The sequence below is a fragment of the Talpa occidentalis genome, unplaced genomic scaffold (assembly GCF_014898055.3).
Source record: "Talpa occidentalis isolate TD23 unplaced genomic scaffold, MPIMG_talOcc4v2.1 talOcc4.4, whole genome shotgun sequence".
NCBI lineage: Eukaryota > Metazoa > Chordata > Mammalia > Eulipotyphla > Talpidae > Talpa > Talpa occidentalis.
In genome coordinates this window covers 49,916,555-49,938,485 of record NW_023604295.1, presented here as the reverse complement: position 1 = coordinate 49,938,485, position 21,931 = coordinate 49,916,555, and the positions used below count along the sequence as shown (strand labels likewise).

Here is a 21,931-nt window from a genome sequence, read left to right as displayed (position 1 = left end):
AGATGACTCAGGATAAGGCCTGCCTTGCCAGAAAGACCAGACCACTGGTTAGAGTATTGGGGTGGTTTTTCTTTTTTTAAAAGATATGCTGATTTATGCATACAAGAACTGGGGTTTTGATGCACATGATAATGATATCAGCCTGACTGCCCAGCAGGGGAGAGAGGGCCTAGAGATTGAGTTCAGTAGCACGGGCAGTTATTCAGTCAATCAGGTGTATGAAATGAAACCCTAATTAAAACTCTACCAAAGCTATTGAGTGAGCTTCTCTGGTTGGCAACATTATGCTTTGTCAGATACCTACATCCTGGGGGAATAATGTGTTCTGACTCCGCAGAGAAAGGACAATGAGAACTTCACATTTGAAACTCTTTCAAACTTTGCTCTGTGCATGTCTCCCTTTGACTGTTTGTAATTTGTTTCCTTTTGCCATAGGAAAGCTGAGATCATAAGTATAACTCCTCCCTGAGTTCTGAGAGTTGTTTTAAAAATTATTATATCTAAGAGGATGGTGGGAACCCCTGAATTTGTAGCTAGCTGATCAGAAATCAGGATGGACTGAGACCCAGAACTTGACTGAAGTAAGGACTATCTTGTTTGAGGACTGTATCTTTAAACTTGGGTTTGTCAAATCCATAGAAAAAGAACATTTTCAGAGTCTTATATAAAATTCATATTTGAGGAGCCTGGTCTTTAAAACTATCTCCTTAAACAAGAGACCCAGGATATGGCTTCTGAGACCCTTTGCTGTTTATTGAAATTGATGATAAGTTCCCACCCCTAGCCTTCCCCCAGGTCACCGCTCCCCCCACCCCCCAGCCCCGCCCCGCCTAGATCTATTCTTTTGGTTTTCTGGATCTAATTTGGCTCCCGAGAGACAAATTCAGACCCTCCCAGTCATGCTCATGTTCAATTAGACAATTCACCCTCACCTGTTTACTTTGCAGATTGCTTCTTTTCCTTTTTCTCTTGCCATCTCCTGTCTGTCCTGGGCAAAGCTAAAGGAATTCTTTAAAAATTCTGAAAATACTTTGTGAAGACACTGGCTCTCAGCAAGAAGGAAAGACAAGCTGCTTTTTTCATAAGTACAAATAACGGGACCTTAAAATGTAATTCAGTTCCTCCTACTGCTGTCAGATGGGATCTTATGAAAATGAACCCTTAAAAGATAACCCCTATCATGGAAATTTTAAAGAAAGGGTGTACATCCTAATGTTTTTTGGAATCATGTTCTAAAACTTATTGTTTTATCTAGTAATCAGGTAATCTGTGGTTATTTCTTATGATATCTTACAAGAGAAAAAAGGAAAACTTTTAGAGAAACTCTTTGCTTAGATGAAGAAAAATATTTTAAATACCACGTACCCTTCTGTGATAGATGAGACATTGATAGAGAACCTGAGTAGATTCTTTAGTATTTTGTCTACCCCTTCCTACATGATTTTCAGTATCATTGGCTTCATTTCCTATCTTATTCATGAAAACCTCCATTCAGCCAGAATGTAGTGCAGTCAACCACAAGATCACTGACTCAGGTCAACGAGTCTCCTTTTCACGTTTATTTCATTTTGTTTTAAGATCACAGAAGAGCAGAGCATTCATACGTGTAAAGTAACAGAAGAGAGGAACAGAATTTAAATACATTTAAAAAGAAAAGGAAAAAAGCTTTTTATAATTTTAATTTTTTTTTTTTTACACACACTGCGCTTTTATTTTCCTTCACAGAGCTAGTGTCCAGGGAAAAAAATCCACCCAATAAACAAGAATAAAGAACCTTGAACAACAAAAAACCCAAACAAAAAATGGCCATGTGTTTGTATCATTAAGGAAAGTTCAGTTTATGTCTACAGGGCTGAAAAAAAGGAATATATTTATATATTTATATATATTTATATGTATATAACACTGTTAATAGGAGAATTCTAACCAAGAGCAGGATTTATACACCCTTCAGTAGGGCAGTGAGAAGGAAGGGGTGAAGCAGTGGTAGGGGAAGCAAGTTGGAGGCTTTTCCCCGGCCTTCTCTCCCTGTGGTTTCCTCCCTTTTAACCTTCCCCATTCTCAGGAAATACTCAGGGAATAAATGTTTGGCTACAGTTTGCCTGGATGAACCATTTATGTTCTCTGGTGAGGAGCAAAGACATGGACGTGGGTTGAAAAGGGCTTCGGAGAGCTTAGAATTCCTGCTGCATGCCAGGTAGCTAGGAGTTCCATGTATTTTCTTCATTTGCAAGAAGCAGATTTGTACTCTGTGCCTGGCTTTACATGGAGCGAGCTTGTGCAGAGGAGAATGTAGCTGTCAGAGGAGGTCCAGGAGCACCACTGAAAAAGAGGCACCTCTGAAATGACCATGAAGTGGGGGGGTTGTCCTATGGCAGGTGGTTCTTCCCCCTTACTGAGAGCTTCCTAAGTATCTAAGTACACTGTATAGCCTTATCTACATAAAGTGATAAATACGCTGGGGAGCTACGAATAATCCCTTCTCTTCAGTGGACAAAATACTCAGATTCTTTCTGTTCTCTAAGGAATGAAAAGCTACCTTTGACAGATGCTAAGCACAGTGTGGGGATGTATTCTGATGGATCAAGACAAGTGCACCTGAGCTCCATCCATCCAGAATGTGGCTCGAGAACGTAATTCTTCCTTAACTGTCTGAGAAAACATCCTTGCTGCTTCCTCTCTTCTCAGAAAACTTGACTTCCACTTTGATTTTGGATTTCCTAGCAACTCTTACTATCTTCAGCTCTGTAATCCCCTACAATATGTGTCTTCTCATCTCATTTTCAATGTGTCTTCTTTAAATGTTATTGACTTGTGCTTATAAAAAGCAATGCTTACTTTCTCTCTATCCATTTGCTTGATTTCACAGCCTGTAAGTCAGGCTTAGTGAAACTTAGGAGAAATTCCTTCCCAAGTAAAATATATTCTCTCTCCCTTTTCTCACACAACAGCCTTTTGAACCTGCTTGGGACCACGTGCTTACTGCCATCAGCACCAGGAAAACCTTTCCAAGGACACACATTTACTCTAAGGAGGCATTTGGCCCAGGATGAGAGAAAACTGATGCTTCCTTTCATATGCACAACTTCCCCCCTCAGTACTTGCCTGATACCCAATCTGGATATTTTCCTTCCTGTGAAAGGTTACTAGAATATAGTTCAGCTGTTAGATTTCATGTTATAAATAAGGGAACAATTCCTAGTCATTTCAATATCGTTAGTAAGATCTGAATGTGTCCCTTCTCTATATTGCCAATAAGTTTTATTCAGAAGAGAACTACAGACCCAGTCCAGGAACCCTCTAAACTAGGAAGTTTTGACTTTTGAAATGCACATGATGAAATAATAGTTGTGAGAAGTGAAGACAGCACAAAGACCAGACTAGAGACATGAATGGAAGGATAAGTTGGGCACAGGCTTACATGAGTATTTAGTTCTTACTTCAGAATCAGAAAGTTTTGAGCTGATAGAGGTTTCAGAGAGATCATCAAAATTTTTCACTTTCAGGATGAGAAAGCCAAGACTCAGGAAGGGTAAGTGACTTCCCTTAGGTCACACAGCTTGCTTGTGGTCAGCCCCAGGGCTAGACCCTGGACTCCACCTCTAGCACACTTTCTATCTCACTTTAAAGGTGCCATTTATCTTGGATAGAGAAGTGTACTTTAAATATCCACATTTATTTCTATAACAGTCCTTGCAGAGAATTGACATTGTCCCTGGGGTCATCTTTTTCAATGACTTTTATGTACCACTTTTTCAGATTGTAGAGGAGGTATAGATCATGCTGTGGCACACACCAATTTCCTCAAAAAGACTCTAAGAAAATATGTCTGATGGGAGATACTCCCTCTGAAAATAATTCTGTACCTCATTTGCAATATGTGAGATGGTTATATAGAAATACAGGTCTACCAGATTAAGTAGTTATTTCCTTGGGTGACTTAGCAAGATATTTCTCAAGGATATAATATTTCTTATATTCCACAATTTGTTAGAATCAAGATGACGAAGAAGTTTTACCAATGTCTTTGTTGAACGGAAAATAAAAATGGATTAGTTCTATTAGCTCACCAAGGTGTAGTGACATCCTTGGAGTTGTTGAAATAACATGTTTTAGATGGTAAGTAAGAAGCAACAATACTCAGGAATTGACACAACAAACACGTGAGCCTCAAAACTTCTCCCTCCCTGTCTCTTCATTGCCCTTGATTTGGGGTGAGGCAAATGGCAACAGCTGGGAGAAACCCCACTTGGGTCCTGAAGGAAAAAAGGGGTGGCCTCCTGGGATCTGAGAAGGATGTGAGGTTTGGCAGTTCCTGTGGGCCTGCTTCCTTCTAATGAGGTAACTTCCTGCTAGCGCTATTTGTCCTACTTCTTCCCATTCTGATCTGTGAGATGCTTTGGGTTTTATTTATTTTTATTTGATTTTTTCCTTTGAGATTCCTAGATTTAACTGAACTTGGCCCTGCATGAAAAATGAAGTTTACATAGTTGATATTATGTATATAAACTAGTGATTTACATTGATTTACACATGATTGGTGCCTAATTTATTAATCAGCACACAGTATGTAAATGTGCTGAGAGGAAATCAAGATTTTAAAATAAGTTTTCCATAATATTCATAAACATTTGCACTGGTGTAAATGTTAAGCCTAAACCTAATGTTAACACCAGTTTCCTTGCCAAGAGGAAAGTGATGTATATCGCTGGGTGAAAATAAATTCTTGAATTTCAGTTGGCCACATTTAACAACATAGCTACATGCAAATAAGAAGAGTTGACTTCTCTTCTGCTAGCATGCACATAAATGTAAACTCCATTTTGCACTTAGTGAGATGTTTATAGACATTATGCCAACCATGATGGAAAATTTACATCACTGGGGCAAATGCAATCTTTGGGGGAGAAATATTTTAAATAGTTAGGAAAGAAGGAGGCTTTCTAAACTGGATTTGCATTTCTTAACTCAAGGTCTCAGCTCACTATTTTTGTGGTCTTTTCAATATTTATCTTCAGAATAGGTCAGGTATAGCTTTACACTAGTATTTCTACAAAAAAATGATAGTTATTGGGAACTAAAACTACATCCAAGATAAAAAGCTTATGATAAAAATAAGGCCATGGTTAATCCCATGAAGCAATAGTTCATAAGCAAATTCCTTTCAAAAATTAGTCACAGTGGAAAAAATGGGGCTCCACATCTCTCTAAATGAAGCAAAGCTCTTTTTTTAAACCAAATTCAGTACTCTTCATTTTAAGTTTAAACAATTATTCTAGATTTGTCTTATAACACATACAATATTGTAAATATAGCATCTGTAAAGATAAGATTAAAAAAATTACATACACGTATATATTATTTATCCCCAAATAATTCAAGGCCCACAAAGAACAAAATGACAGATTTTGGGCGACAGATCAATAGAAACAGAGAAACCACAACCAACCTGGGGAAATAACCTATGACTGGAAAAGGTAAGAAGCTAACAACTCGGTAGGTAATAACTCAGAAATAATTTCATGCTGAGGAGTTTAGTTTTTGTATGCAAAGGAGGTAAGTCCACTTTTGGAGGAGAAACAGATTTTGCTTCTGTCCTCCAAGAACATGAAAATCACGAGTACTTTTACAAGGTCTCTATGAATAGCCCCAGTTGTCTGATTATGTAATTAAAAAAAAAGAAAATTGCCCACAGCAAGGAAGAAGTGTGCCTGACTTGGAAGAGAAGGCAAAGGACAATGGAATAATTCTTCCTCACAGAAAACACATTGAATTTTCCTTAAGTCTTTGTTTTTTTTAGGGCAAAGGGATTTTATGTCTCAAAACAAGTAAGATGTTCCTCCAATAAGAAACAAAAAAATTCTAATGAATGATTGCACAGAGGATATAGTTCTATAGTTGTATAATCTAGGATAGTTCTCATTCTTCAGTAAGTATCCCCAGTCAAGGTCATTTCTGCTTTTGTTAACTAAAAGTCGTGTCTAAGGATTTTGTATAATGAATGGTGGCATTTCATTTTACAAAAAAAGGCCATTAAATATATTAACCATTCAGATTTATCAATGCGTTGCATTCCTCTCAGTAAATTGTTTCCAACCAGTTGACTTTTATTCGGTGCAGGGATTCAGGCTTTGATTTCCAATGGACAAAATTCTTGAAGCTTCCATAACAATAAAAAGAACTAAATTCCAAGAAGTGCCATGTTGCGACAATCTAGGTGGCTTCTATTTTTTAACTAGCCTTTTTTCAGTCTCTAGGCTCTGTATTCTCCACATTGCTTAGAGACATTTTCAAATCTATGATACTTTTGGGTTCAATGTTTGCTCTGAACCAGGAGCCAGGACAAAGTTTTAAAATGCCCAGATCCTGCAGAGTTATAGGCAAACATCACAATATTCAATATATGTTTAATTATGTTTAGTATGTGGTCCGTTATATTAAAAATCAGGAATAAATGGTGCTGACATGACAAAGACATTTCTTTCAATGGAGACTCTCCCTCTGTAAAACAAAGATCTAGGCCTTAGAAGATGGAGATAATTAAAAAAGTGAGATGTCTTATTAAAATTGATGACATGCAAGAAGAACTCATTTCTGAAACTGGCACTAAAGTGAATTAACAACTGTAACTTTCTTTTCATATACATCTTTAAGTTAGCATGCACTCCTCCACAGCTTGCACTTAAGGATGAGGCTAGCTCTCCAGTATAAGGGGAGTTTTTATCATCAAGGATGAGAAGCTCTTATTCCCATTTTAAATGGGAAGACTAAGTATAGAGAAATACCTGATTGTCAATAAATTGATGCAGCATAGGAATATGGTTCACCTTCCCAGTCTTTTAGTAGCCACATTCAGAAATAAGAATTTCTGTCCTATGCCAGAATCTGCCCCAACTACACTTACCCATCCCAAGCCCAGCGTGTCTTTGTTTCATGTTTACATTGCCAAATCTTAAGAGATTAATTAGGACAAATAGAATCCCCTACAAGAGAATGCAAATGCTGCTCATTGAGAACATCATTACCCTCAAAGATGCGACTCACTGCAAAGTGCCTTCAAGTAACCAAATCTATCAATAAAAACTGTAGATTATTTCTTGTTACCTCCCTTCTGTCTGTCTTTCTCTCCCACCTTTTTCTTTCTCCCTTTTGGACTTGCTGTTATGAAGTTTCTTGTGATTTATCATATGACAACTATTTTCCAGGCTCAACCTTTGATGAAATATTTGACTCTGCTGAAATACATTCAATCATGATCTCAATAATAATTTTTTCTTCTTTCGTAAACTGAGCCACTTCCAATGCCTCCTTAGTGTTACTGAAAATAACGGTTGGTTTCCTGACAAAGATATCTACATACAGAAATCCAACTCTATCTGAAAGGTCTTTGCTAAGAAAATCCTCTGACATTGTGATGAAGCCAAGCTTGTGATGTGCATGTAATTCCTGCCTAAATTGTTAGGAGCTTCCCGGCTCTTTTGGTGAAGGAACCAGCTCATATTTCAGAGTTAATGTGATGACTCTTTTAGATGTAAACTTCAACACCATATCCCCCACTGTATCTTTTCCAGAAGAACAGAAGTCCAAAGTAATCAGGGACGGTGAAAACACGCCATTTCTAGTAGCTTGGTCTAGGACAATGAACGGCTAGGAACGATGGTGTTATAAACACTGTCAGTGGAGCTGAAAGGAGATGATGTGGGTAACCAAATCAATTGTTAGCCTAGAACAACAGGAAATCTGCAAAGGAACACGAGGAGTGGATTCCTTTTTGTTGTGGTCAACGCCTTATATTAGAACTCTGACTGTATCTCCATGAGTATGGACCCGAGCAGCTGTTAACTTTTCTGCCCTTGCTTGCTCTCACTGTATTTCATCTGAAATAGAAAACAATCTCTGCTCAAGGCTAGCCAAAGGGCAAATGCAGTGTTATTTGAAGTTTAGGGAGGGGCAAAATGGGGCTGCTTTGGGTCTCCACATGGCTCATGTTCTCATCATTGGTAGATCACACTTGGAGACCTTCCTGCTTCTGGGGATATACTCAATATATGCGAGTCATTCCTGCAGTGGTGCAGAACCAAGACTGCCAAAAAACAGGAGCTATGTGAATCCTTCAGACTCATGAAACAAGAGTGAAATCTGGAGCCTTCTCTCCTAGGTTACCTCATGCACGTCACTGGTTCCTTCTACTGTTTGCTCACCCCATCAATAGTAGGCACTTTCATTTATAGTGAGATTCTGAGTGACTCTCGACTGGGTTCTGATGATTAGATTAGGAGGAATATGAGGTTCTGCCCTTGGAAGGGGCACTTGCTTGGTTTGAATACACATTGATGTCATGTGACAACCAAGGATGGGGGAGAAACTTGGCTTCCTGCTCCTTCCCACCATCTCCCCCAGCAAACTTGTCACAGCCGCATCTCACAATTACAATGCGGGACGGTATCTACAGCACAATGAATCTATGTACACATGGACCATTACCTTGGCATGCTTTAGAGAGAGACACACACTCACACACATGTACACCCACGTGAGAGCGAGAGAGCTGAGCACGCACGCACAGTGGAGAAAATTAAAATGGCACTTCCTAGCATTTGCGGCCTGACTAGAGCTCAGGGGTTGGTGGGGTGAAGAGAAGCTGGGGGTGGAGATAAAAAGGGGATATCTGGGATACAGGTGGGGAGATAGAACACTCGGAAGGAAGGGGGTGGTCTTAAACATTGGAAAGATTGTGGTGGCAAACCAGATAAAGGCTCAACACAGGACTCCTGCATGAAGCCCATCCATAGTCTGAAGTGGCTACGAGTCAGCTCAAATGAAAAACAAATAAAAAGAGGATGGAAATAGAAACATCAAAGGCAAGACCTTTTTTTTTTCTTTCCCCACAGATGTAAAAGGATGAAGGAAGGATAAAGTGTGTGTGTGTGTGTGTGTGTATGTGTGTGTGTGCGCATGTGGGGAATAATATCCAACTGGTACTTCTTCACTTTTCTTATTTTTACAACATCTGGAATTCTTAGCTACATCTGTGATGTAGAATTACACAGCATACATTAGCTTAGATATACACATTTCCTGGTAGAATTTTTCACCCTGAATGATACTAGATTTTTTATTGATGGATTTTAATTGTTTTAAATGTTGTATTTTCTTCTTTGTTTTCTTATTTCCCCTTCATTTATAAACACACAAAGTTGTGAAATAAACGGTCTCCCCCATCTCATTCTCTTTCTTTCTGTATCCTGTGTGACGCATTTTGTGTGTTTTTTTAAAATTATTTTTAAATTTTTATTCTATTAACATTTGCTGAGAAGGCAGAGCAGAGATGCTGCCAGCAGCCACAGTGGTACGGCCAGACTGATGGATCCGTTTATTCCTCTCACCGACCCGGGTCCTGCAGTGCAGAAGAGAGAGAGAGAGAAAAGAGAATAGTTACATGCAGAGCCCACCATGGGACAGCTGATTGCTGACGTAATCTGAAGTAAAACTTGGCCGAAGCCTCAAAGTCAGGGTACTTATAGCCTAAGAAAGGGTCAAAATCTTTCCTAAATCCTTCTCCTCCTTGAATTATGAGTATTTTAAGGAGTCTGTTGGTTGGAACACTTCGAAATATAAAAAGCTCTCTCCAGAGGAGGCCCTAACCTGGCCCTCGAGACAGGTCTGATGGTGCTGCAGGCTGACCCTGTGCATGCTCTGCTCCCGCATGCCCTGCCAGTGCTCTCGAATATCCCAGGCGTGGGGGGGGGGGGGGGTCCTGCAGCCATGCATCACAGCACCCCCATCAATAAAACATGGAACCAAGCTGTGACTCATTTCTCAGCAGTAATTATTAATTTGTTAAAGGGAAGTGTCAAAGTAACATTTGTGGCTGGGTGGGGTCAACACATTATAGAAGGGATCCTCTGGTCCAAACTCTTTATTTGACACTTTAAAAGTGAAAAGCAAAGGCAACAACAGTCACAAAACAAACCAACCTAGAGAGGTTAAGACACAGGTCCAAACCACAGGTAGAACCGGGGCTTGAGCTTGTCTTGAGCTCAGTCTGCAGTGGCTGGTTTCCTGCTGCCACCCTGGTCTTCTCAAGGTGGACAGATTTGGGGGATGAGAGTGTGGGTTCAAGAGGGAGACTGGGAGGCAACAGAAGGTAGAGAAAGGATTTGTGTGTTGACAGAGAGGGTTAGGCAGAAAATGTACGTTTGACTGAAGGGCTTGTCTCCTATGCTTTTTTGATTCATTTTCTCCTTTTGTATATAGTTCTGTTCATATAGATGCATTAAAAGAAGAAAATATTAGTATTTTTCATAGCTAAATCTTTCAGATTTCAGACTATATGCTTAGACAATGACTTGCATGAGAAACTGATGTGGCTGTGATGATGGGTCACTGTAGTTTTGAGGGGTCCTATGCAGATCAGTGTGTACGGATGAGTGTGTACGTGGGTTTAACACTATGATGGTTACATCCTCTACTGTGCGAATGTTTCCAAATCTGCCAACACACATACCAGATCAGAGGTAAAGAGGGGCCATATCGACTTCTAATCTGTTTTTGGAAAATAATAGCATAACAATAACACAAATAATACCAAACAAAACCAACAAACAGCTAGGTAGCACTTTCCAGAAGGGACTGTTATAACGGCTTTACAAATATAGGCAGACAACCATGCTAAGAGGTTGGGACTGCAACACATCCTATTCAGGGTGCAACAGGGTGGTCCCCAGGAAAGGGGGAGGTTCCCTGCCCCACCCAAGGGAGGGTGGAGCTGAGCAGCAAGAGAAGAAGCTGCAGGAAGAGACGGAGGAAGGAAGCAGGATGGAGCAAGGAGACTTGGAGGAGGCGCATGGAGCCTAGAGACACGTGAAGAAACTGCGCTTGTCTTTTGGTCGTGGACTGGGTGACACAGATGTGGGTGAGACCTGTGGGGAGGTGACAATGGCAGCTTTTATCTTGATGTTGATTTTGCTCTTTTCCTTCCGGGCTTGTCCAGTTGTTTGTGACCCTTTTCTGTGGGTCCCCACTGGAAGATGTTTTAGACTTGTGGTAGACTTTGGGGCCTTGTTCTGGGCCGATCCCATATGGATGGACTTTTACCCACGAGGGGATGGGTAACTTTGGGTGCTTCATTTAGAAACTAGACTCTTTGCCTTACCTGTATTGTTTCCTAGTTTTATTAAAGTTCCTTCCCATTAAAGTCTTATATGTTTTGTGTTGATGCGGCGGATGGCAGAACCCATGTAGAATAGGCAGGTTTGCAGGGTTTGGGCTGACCCTCTCCCTGTCCTATAACAAGGGCACAGAGATGTTGAATCACACTGCAAATGCCTACACAGCCAGTAAGTGGAGAAGTTGGCGTTTTCATCCAAGAGACTCTACAGTCTCTGCTATCATCCCTGCTCAGGGAAGTCACACCGCAAAGGCATGCCAGTGAGTCATGTCAAATATTCCATAAATGAAATGTGGGTTTGTTTTAAACGAGAGCCAGAACAAAAACAAGAGGGCATCCACTCTCTGCAAAAATGATTTTCAATGGAAACTTTTGATTGGAATGTCTTCTTGAGAATATTAAAAATATTACTGAATATAAAATAGTAAATATATAAAATGTTGAGCCACTTAATTAGAGTATAAAATGAATTTTATCATAGGTAAGTGAGGGAAATGTGCAATAAATATTCAATCAATACATCCCTTAGTTTTCTGATGAAAATGCACCTTAGCTCTCAGGCCTATCATGAAGATTTAAGGTTCAAAATGATTAAGCTTCCAGAAAACACCCAGTTAGTATTGTGGGTTCGCACTAGAATCGAGGTGTCCTGAGTCTTGGCTCAAAGATCTTCCCAGAGCCCTGCCTCCATGCCCCGCCCCCACCAAGTTTGACTTTTTGGGACTTTTAAACCTTCTTAATGACAGCTTCCCAAAACTTCAAGCCCCAGGCCATGTGCTTTGATGTGTTAATTCGCTGAGAAGTACATTAGATAACAGGAGCTCTAAGGCACATTTGTTTGGATTAGTGTGTCAGCAAAGCTTCCAAAACAGTACGACTATGCACAAATTGAGGTCATACAGGTTAAGCAAAAATGGTTTTTGTTTTGCCATAGAGATAGTGTGAAACAGAAGATTTCAGAGAGAGTCTAATTCTGCCTCTTTAATCTCATTTTTAGTGCTGGGACAAGCTAGATTATCTTTCAGACATCTTGGAGTTGAGTGGTATCTGGGGAAGACTAAAAAGCCCAGACTTGTCATTTTATTTGAAGAGTAGTAAATATTTGAGAAAGCAAAAATTCCATCATTGAAAAATGAAATATATATATATATATACATCTAGATAAACATATTCACATATAACATCCTTGCCAATGCATATATATGTATATACATACATACAGAGAATTATGTCACACACATGTTTATAAACACATAAATTTATATGCATGTGTGCACATACCTATATTACTGGTCTTTTAATATACATAATTGAGAACTGACTCTTACTTTCACATGCTATTCTATATTCTATATAAGGAATCCTGGTTTGACTATGCTAATAATTTTATATTTTATCCTTAATAGAATCCTTATTATACATTTCAAATATATTTTGTAGATCTGTTAAAGATATCTTCATCTCTATCAATTATTATTTATTAAGTGCTCTCATATAGCTCTTTGATGTGCTTATATGACTTGCTCTTTTCATTATTGGTTTTGAGAGTAAATAAATAGGCTTGAAAAAAATGCAAGGGTAAATGGGGGATAGTTGGGGAATCATCACAAGTGTGTATGCAATTACAGATATATATGACTGCATAGGAGACTACTTTAGTTAATGGCTATTTTAGGGAAAAATAATCAGCAAAGTCATTAATTATGTTTTAGTTCATAGTTATGAAATTTCTGCTTATTTGTGGAAATGCAAATGATAAATCTTATTTCCCACACCAGATGGCCAGGCTCAGCAAGTGCTTTTATATACTGACAGATATAATGAAAGCAAGAGTCTGCAAACATAAATCAGCCTTAAGAATTGATGGGCAAATAGAACCACAATTCAAAAATTTGCTGCATTTTTTTCCCCATCTAATAGACACAAATCATATCTTGGTATTTAGCTGCATTCTGTATGTGCGTATGTGCACACACTCATATATGTGGTATCTAGCAAGCAGTCAATAAATAGTAGCGTCATCGTTGTAAATTATAGAAGTCTGGATTTCAGAAAGGCATAAAATACCCCTAAATCAAAGCCATTTGTTTGTGAATTGGGTCAATTTTAATGTTTTCTCCATTGGGGAAAAATTCAGCTGCAGTAAAATTGGAATTATTGTCAATACACGAGATCAAGGTTCTCAATTATAGGACAAAATACTGAGATTCTGTCTCAAAGTTGGACTCTTACCTTTTGCCATGACAATGATTCTATTATAAAAGAGAATTTGAGATTAAGGTCAAGATGGATAGAACATCTTGAAGTCCAGGGATATGTGGATTTTTTCCAAAAGTCTCTATACTAGAAATCTGATGCTGGATTCTGCACCAATTAATTTTCTTTCATTAAAATCTCAAAGAAAGGATAAGTGATTTTTCAACACCTGCTTTACATAGCATGCACTTGGAGATTTCATGATTCAAGTCTGTTCATACATTTCTGTTGCTTCTCCTGAGTTGCTTAGGGCTCATTTCCTGGATCTGGGACTAGATTTATTTAAAATAGTCATTAACCATGCTTTCAATGATCCCTGGACTCTCCTTTCAGTGACTAAGGAATCAGGGTCAATCTTAGTTTTATTCCCACACATGGCTTAGTCATATAAGAAAAAAAAGGACACATTTAAGTTTGAATTCTTACAATTACGAAGAACTCAATGACAGAAAATAAAACAAACAGCTAAAAAATACACAAACAATTGCTACACAAAGGAGAAAAATAATCTTCAGAATATCCTAAATGTTTTTTCAATGTTATTTAGATGCCAGACTTAAATACTTTTGCTACCAGGAAGCCATGGTTAAAGGGACCAGATAACGCCGACTTTGGCGCCACCTACTGTCCAATTTCAGCCAGTAACTCTTCCTCTGGGGGAATGAATTGAGAATTAAACTAGGCTGGAGCCTAATTTCTAGGCTGGAGCCGATTAGAGGGGATATATTACTGTTTTCTTTGAACAACTTGTCTTAGAATTAAATTTGGGCTTCTCTTATGTCTTTGTGCATTATATTCCTCTCTCGACAAAGTGAGACGCATCTTTTCTATTATAACAGTATCAATATTTTGGCATACAACATCTTGAAATTCTAGATGAAAACTTAGAATTCCTTCTGGTGGCACCCAGAAATTTATCTTGATATTTTTTGAAAATAAAAAACAACCCTATGCTTTATACCATTGACATCAAATTCTCGCGATATCAGGTATTCCACTAACAGTCATTTAAGAGTCAAATGTAATTAAGAATCATGGCATTGGTGAGAGAAGCAGCACTAAAGTGGACAGTGGTTTATTCCTTCTTGTCCCAAATGATCTTGGTCCTATGTATATATTTCTGGTTGCCTCTTCCCCGCTGCCTTCTGTGAGTACTTGTGAGAACTGGCTGTAAACAAAGTGCTGGACTTTTCCAGGCCAAGCAACAACATGTCCACAGTGAGTTCTGGTAACTAGTAGCCTAAGTCACTCATGGATAGGTCTTCACTGTTAAAAATGACCTTGATGGTATTATGCCAGGTGAGGCTCAGAGATGAAGATGTCTTTAATCAGCAATCCAAATGGGTAGCAACAAGTACTTAAAGGGGATTGGTGTCAGAAAAAGCAGGTTCTTCTGTGGCTTAGTTTGGGGATACACACCAATGGAGGTTTTTGTTGGATTTGTAGAGATGGTGCCTCAGAATTGGTCATTGTTTGCATTTAGGTTCATGTTATCAAGTTTTGACCTGACTGTATTGTCTTTGTAGAGAAAAGCACATGGATTATGGACGATGTGTCTGAAGGAGATATATGGGCGCTTGGAGAGCATGAAAAGAATTCCTTGCAGATTCCAGCAGCTCAAGTGTACTGCAGCAGGGAGAGGTTATAGGGAGAACTGGGAGAAAGCAGAGACAGGAGGACTTAGGGCCTGTTCAAGTACTCTATTTTAGGAAACCTTGCTCTATTTTCCTTAACAATGTATCTAATTGAAAAGTCAGCAAGGAACAGTAAAGAAGGCTCATGCCTCTTCTGGGAGCCCTGTCATCGGGCAGGGCTGTCATTGCCACTCCGCAAGAATGAACTATGGACATTTAAACCAAGTAAGGGGTAGGAAACTTTAAAATGAGTAACTGTCAAAAACAATTCAGGGATCATGGCTTAGGGGCTTTTTGTGAATGAGAAAGTTCAAAGTTTGGGGAAAACTGTAGTAAATATATTATGGAAACGACCCCAAATGATTGAGATGATATAAAATCCAGTGTGTAAATTCACGATATATCACTGTGACATCTTAATGTTAACATACATAATAAAAGGTAATCAGAAACAAGAGCCATACCTTTTTGCTTGAAGTGCACGGTGGTGCCAATTTCTAAAAAAGAAACATTTAGCAAAACAAAAACAGATAAAAAAAATAACCTTTTTTCAATGGAAAAGAAACACAAAGGTAGTCTGGTACTCTCCACTGAAAGGAGAATGAGAGAAAAGGCAGGAAGAACATTCCGAAAGGAATATATATTGGCAAGACTGAAAGAAAAGTATATGGAAAGAAATGCTTTTGCTGGAACAAATGTGCAGCTGGAGGTGGCAAAAGCCAAAATGCAACTACAAATACTTTATCTTACAAGTGATGTGTGTAGACAAGTACCAGAACTGAGTATGTAAAACAAAACTTGACTGAAATTTAGTAGAACCATAGAGGTGTCTTTCCCTCAACTCTGTTTTACCCTTTGTCCTTGATTTACTTCACTCTAACCATTTGATCTTCATGCTCTGCTTCCACATGCTAAGTCTGTTCCAACTTAACACCTTTGCACTTGCTATTTCATCTGCTTGGAGGGGTCCTCCCCCAAGTCTTTGTATGGTCCATGCCTTTACTTCTATTAGATTTCCACAGAAATGTCACCACTAAGGAGGGACTTGCGCCATGACCTTATCAAATTGGCACTCTCTGTTACTTCCCATCCCTTCACCCTGCTTTGCTAATTGTAAGGCATTTGTTTACACTTTGTCTCCTGTATTAGAATATACACTCCCTCAGGGCAGGAACTGTGTGTATCTTGTCAACCATTGTCCCTGATGCTTAGATTAAGTCTCACAATGTAATATATTTTCAACAAACATCCACTGAATGGTATAAATTAGTCTGTGTTTACAGGTCAAAATCTTGGATTTCCTTTTAAGAATCCTTATCAAGTAAACCGCAGTAATCTATCTTTAGAAATAAATCTAAAGAAATAAATCAGGATCTACTGGATGGCTGGTCAGTTCTGTGGCTGTGGGATACAGATTTTCTCCCATGCAAGAAAATAGCCTTGCATCAGACTAACATTTTTTCACTAGGGAAGGCTTCTCTCTGAAGCCAGAGAGAGTTTTTTGAATTGGATAGCTGGTTACCTCAGCATCCTGTTGGGAACTTCTCCATACTTCCTGTGGCTTCCAGGATAAAGACCAAATCCTCAGTCTGGCTCCCATGGGCCTCCATCCCACCAGCTCTTCGGCTTCCTCAAAACCTGTCATCTAACGTCTTCCACTAATCTTTCTTTATTTCCCAGGGTACCATGCATTATCAGCCAAAGACACAATGATATCTCTATGAGAAATCCCACTCACTCTTCAAATTTCAGTAATAATCACTTGCACAGGGCAATCACCCTTGGATTCCTTTATTATAATCTGCTTTCCTTCATAGAACTCATTTCAGTTATAATTTCAGGTATATTTGTCTGATGTTTTGATTGACACTTGTCCTTACTACTAGACTGCGTGTTTCATGCCCAAGTCTGTTACTGTTCACTCTTGTGATCCAGCAAATGCACGACAGCGCTCTGTATGCTCCAGGGGTCAAAACAGATGTAGGATCTTGAAAATGTGAGCAAAATAAATATACGTCTAGCAGCCTCCTAAAAGAGAAGTGGGTACTCCGCTAAGACAATGGAGAGTCTGGGTAGCTATGTTCTTTAGTCTCTGATTTAGTACAAAGGGGTCAAATCTTCAAGATCAGCTCTGCAAGTGACAGGCTCAGTGTAGTCTAGCCCTTCTTTACAGATTTTTTCATTTGCAAATCTAAAAGAGGTCATAAGGAAAAGCCCTCCAGCAGCAGACTGTTTTCTGGCACTCTTACTACAACTCTAAGGATGGCACAATTGTCCTGGAATCTTAAAAGCTTTGAAAATACTTGGCCACAACTCAGCATTAACTAAACTAGTGTTCACTAGGCAGTTAGTACAGGTAAATTGTTTCTACATGTAAGGACAGTTTCCCTAAACTGGCCAGATGCAGGAGGGAGCCCAGTGTGCTCATTCTTTTGTATGGTGATTGCTGGTGGACTTGCAGATGCACTTCAGAAGGGGCTCAAAGCCTGGGTTCCTGTCCCTCGCTGTCCTCTAAGAGCTAGTTCAGTGCAGCTATTTCCAAAACCTGGTTGTGTGCTGCCACCTTGTGGTAGCATTAAGGTATGCGCCTATGTGCTGTCAAAAGAAATCATCTTTCTCCACCAGGTGGCAACAGTGAGAAAAACGAAAACATTTCTTTTTTTCAGTGTCAGAGCAAGCTTGAAATGTTTATGCCTTCTTCAAAGACCCCTTCCAAAAGAGGTCTTTCCTTTACTATAAACAAGAAAACCACTTTTTGGTTCTTAAAAACGGAAAATTATTCTTCCTTTTATAATACAAAGGCAATTTCATGATCTCTAATAAAACCACCTTGCCAGGAATATTATTTCTATGGGATACCCTGGACATTCTCATTAGAACATACCCAGAAACTATGATTTCCATTCCTTCAGGAAATATTCTCTTTATGTGTTCTGTTTCAGTAAAAGCAAAAGCACTTCACAGGTAAACACCAAAAGAATAAAATAAATCTAGTGCAGCAATAGACAAAACTTTGGGAGTCTAGAAAAAGATCTAGAATTCTCTGGAATCATTATATTCCTATATTTGGATATTAACTCCTGATGTGGAGGTAACAGGAAGCAATAAGGAAAGAATTTAATACTAGAAAAGACTAGTGCTTCAACGAGCATCAGAAAGAGCTGATTCATCCTCTCCCACTGGCAGAGACAATGTCTTCCTTATTCACGACTGCAGCCTCAGCTCACACTGCCCTCTGGTGCAGTGTCTAGTATTTTTGTAACATAGGAATCTCCATCTTATAAAGGGGAGGTTCCACGTTCCCTGTCCCACCTAGGGAGGGGCAGTCCTGAGCAGGCAGGTGAGGATATAGAACACTTGGAGGACACAGAAGGGGAGACATGCGGGCAGAGTGGCATGTGGAAGAGGGCGTGCTTGCTTCTTGGGTTTGGACTTGCACCAGGGACTTGGAAGAGACACAAGAAGTGGAGACATGTAGAGACACATGGAAGAGACCAGTGTGTGTGTGTGTGTGTATGTGTGTTGGGGGAGTGCTGACCATGGCTGCTATTTCCTTGATTTGTACTTTGATTTTACTGTTTTTGTCCGAGACTTGCCTGGCCCCTTCTGCCTCCTTCCTGTGGTTCCTGACATAAGGCGCCTTGTGGCAAGATTTCAGGTGTCTGCGGCCATGCTTGGGGCCAACTCAATTTGGCTCGGCATTTACAAACGAGGGATTGGGTAACTTTGGGTGTTTCAGTGGGCAAATAGATCCTTTCTCTTCTTTCTGCTCTATGCACAACCGTCCTATTAAAGTTCCTTCACAACAAGATATGCTTTGTCTTTATGAATTGGACTCAGAACCTCTTTAGAATGTGTAAGTTTGGGGGTCCCGGAGTAACCCTTAGTCTACACACTAACAGATTTGCTGAATAAATATCTGAGTAAACAAATGCATGCATTGATTAACACCTCAAGAATTGCCATAGTTACGATTGTAGGCAGGGGAAGAGCCTACTTTCTGTTTAGAACTGCCGTATATTAATATAAAGGCAAAACTATGGTTGGAAATCAGTTATTTAAAGAAGCATATGGGGCCAGGAGGCCCTTTCATCAGGCCCCAAATCCTACTAGTAATAACCTAATGATTAGTGCAAATTAAACCTGAGAAATTAAAAACACAGCTTTGTTTTTGTTTAAAAAGACAGGAGATTCTCTCTTTTCCTCTTTTTTATTATTATTGGGCATGATTCATCCTCTCTCTCTTGCTCCAGAAATTAACAAGAGTGCTGCGAAGGAGAGATATGTCACTGGAAACCCCAGAGTTTGGGATTTGGGGACTCCCTTATTGCTCTAGAGTATGTTTTTTTCTGTGTTTATGAGCATTTTTGGCATCATTCTGGGAGAGGAAATGAGGGCATATGAAATCCAAAAGATGGATTGATTTTTAGTGCTTTGACACCTGGTACCTGACAACTTGCTCCTAATCTCTGCTAAGGAATATTCATTCCACCTCCAGGAAGGAGATGTGCAGTTTAGCGTTTATATTGTTGGTCCAGTTATCCTAATTAAGGTGTTGACCTAAACATACACGGCCCACTTTTTAACTGACCACAGCATTTATGCAAGGCAGCTTCTCTCTTCTGCCCTGTATAATACCACCCTTTCTGTAAGACCCCACTTCTGATGTCCCACTGGTTTGGAAAATGACATATTACTCAGAGAACTTAATCAATGACATTTTTTTTCTGGGTTAGGATTAGTAGGAGTGTATGTTCCAGGAAAAGGGAGGGTCCAAATCCAATAGGGATTTTATCCTCCAGTTGCCTAGAAAAAGTGAGAGGAGTAACAGGGTTAGAAAAAAAACCTTTAAGACATAGAAGAAATAAGGAGAAGTTTCGAGATGCTGACTCTTCCTTCCTCACTGATGCCCAGGAACTGAAGCATGACATTTGTGAAGTTTCTCCATTGGAATGCATATTTTCTGTGCTTTTATTATTATTATTATTATTATTTTACCAAGGTTAAAAAAAAATAAAACCTTTCTCATTATAGAGGCTTAAAGGGGGGACATTTTTATTAATTCAATTTTCAAAGCTACACTTTGAAAGTTATTAATTTCTTCTCACAGGTTTCTCCACTCTACTCAGAGGCTTTAGGGATTAGCAGCTTCTTCTTACAAGTATTATTATTATTATCTTTTCTTTCGACATAGGAATAGATATGCTGTGATTGCTATTTGGATTGTTAGAGCTTTGGATTTTCTCCACACACTATATATTTGTTTCATAAACCCTAATGTCGAATATTTTTAGAGAAATGTTCTCTGAGAATCAGTTATCATTCTGGGCCTGGTTCAAAGTGAAAAAGCCAAAATACAGAAAAAGGACGAATCCTAACTTTAAGGCTATTCTGTTGTGGTTATTAGTTCACAGTGGACCATTATTCTGACTACTAAGAGAATATTTGAAACTGTCTGGGAAAATCAGGAAGTCTTAGATTGTCATCAATATTTGAGAAAGGAAGTTGACTTTCTTTAGCTAGGCTTGGGTTGAAAAGGAATCTTATATTTCAAATACTTCTAAGGATTTTTCCTCTCATTGACTGTGACCAGAAATGGACTTTAGATGTTTGATGCTATTGCAGAGTGAGTCAGAGCCATGAATGATGTATCAGGGTATTTACCACCTTGGCCATATGGTGACAACTCTGTTGAATGAATGAATACACCCAAGCCAAAATTAATGCTGGCATAATTTCTCATTATATAATGTAATTAAAATATTTGCGACTCACTCCTTATTCTCATCAATTAGTGGACAAATCCTAAAAAAATTAGATGTTTTACACTGAAAAGAATTGACAAAAGAAAAGGTCATTTTCTTAAGAGACAAAATTATAAAGGGGTAAATATTAATGTAGCAACTTATAAAGAGGAAAATATTAATGTAGCAAAGTTAATGTGGAGAGACTTAGGCGCTCTCATATTTGAAGGCGGGCACTGCTTGGGAATCCAGGAGGTAGAAAAAGGGAATTCTCTTCTAAGTCCAGTTTGACTTTGGAGGTGGAGGAGCTGCCAGTGAGTGTAGCTGGGGCAAGACAGAGCCCAGAGCAGGAGGAATCCCTTGAGCCTATCTTTGCTGTGCCCTTGAGCCTGGCAAGGAAGCATGCCCACCACAGAGAGGGCAGAAAATTAAGACAAGTATAGGTATTTTAACCAGAATATTTTATAGTATACTGACAGCTCAAACATTCAGACAGAACATTTGTTTATATCATATTAATAGTGTTACCTCTAGGAGAGAAATTATATATGATTTTCTTCTCTTTGTGATTTCACATATTTTCAAATCCTTCCATAATGAGAATGCAGAGCATTTATTATCAAATTAGAAAACTATTTATAAAAGCAAATCAATGCTTTCCCCAAAAAACTACTCTAAATCTAGGGAAAGGAAAATAATCACTTTCTGATTTTCATATTGCTTTGATAGTGAATGTTGAAAACATTATATGGGGACTTAAACTTCCCCCCACTTTTTAATTGGCTGGCGTCATATTGTAAAATCAAAGAAAAACTAAGATGGAGAGGACTAATTTCTCCTAAGGACCATAGCAGCCTTAAGACCATGAAACAGAAATGCAATAAAAATGTATTGCATGTGTTGTTGGGTCCTTCTGAGTCTAGGACCTTGCAGAGTAAGTGTAGGTGCGTGATTTGCATGTAAGTGCCCAGGGCTCTGCTCAGAGTGGCTGTGGGCCAGTCCTCATTTAATTAAGAGTCATCTCCTGATCCTAAGCAGCCCCCCATAAACAGAGAGTTTCGTTAGTCAGCTATCTCAATCCCTGCAGTGTTCTTATTTACCTGAGAAGTTTCATTTTTAGAAATCAA

General features: G+C 39.1%; 1 protein-coding gene across 3 annotated transcripts in view; it reads right to left on the bottom strand.

The window, feature by feature from the left end:
- Window positions 1-1,541: 1,541 nt before the first annotated feature.
- LSAMP (limbic system associated membrane protein) overlaps window positions 1,542-21,931 on the bottom strand; it is a 615,816-nt gene continuing 595,426 nt past the window's right edge. For 2 of the 3 annotated variants that reach the window (XM_054700551.1, XM_054700552.1), the window contains 2 exons: window positions 15,525-15,557; window positions 1,542-9,397 (listed from right to left, as the gene is read on the bottom strand). In XM_054700551.1, coding sequence (XP_054556526.1) covers window positions 9,300-9,397; window positions 15,525-15,557 — 131 coding nt within the window. In that variant the 3' untranslated portion in view covers window positions 1,542-9,299. The remainder of the gene's footprint in view (window positions 9,398-15,524; window positions 15,558-21,931) is intronic. The other variant, XM_054700553.1, reaches the window with a different exon arrangement.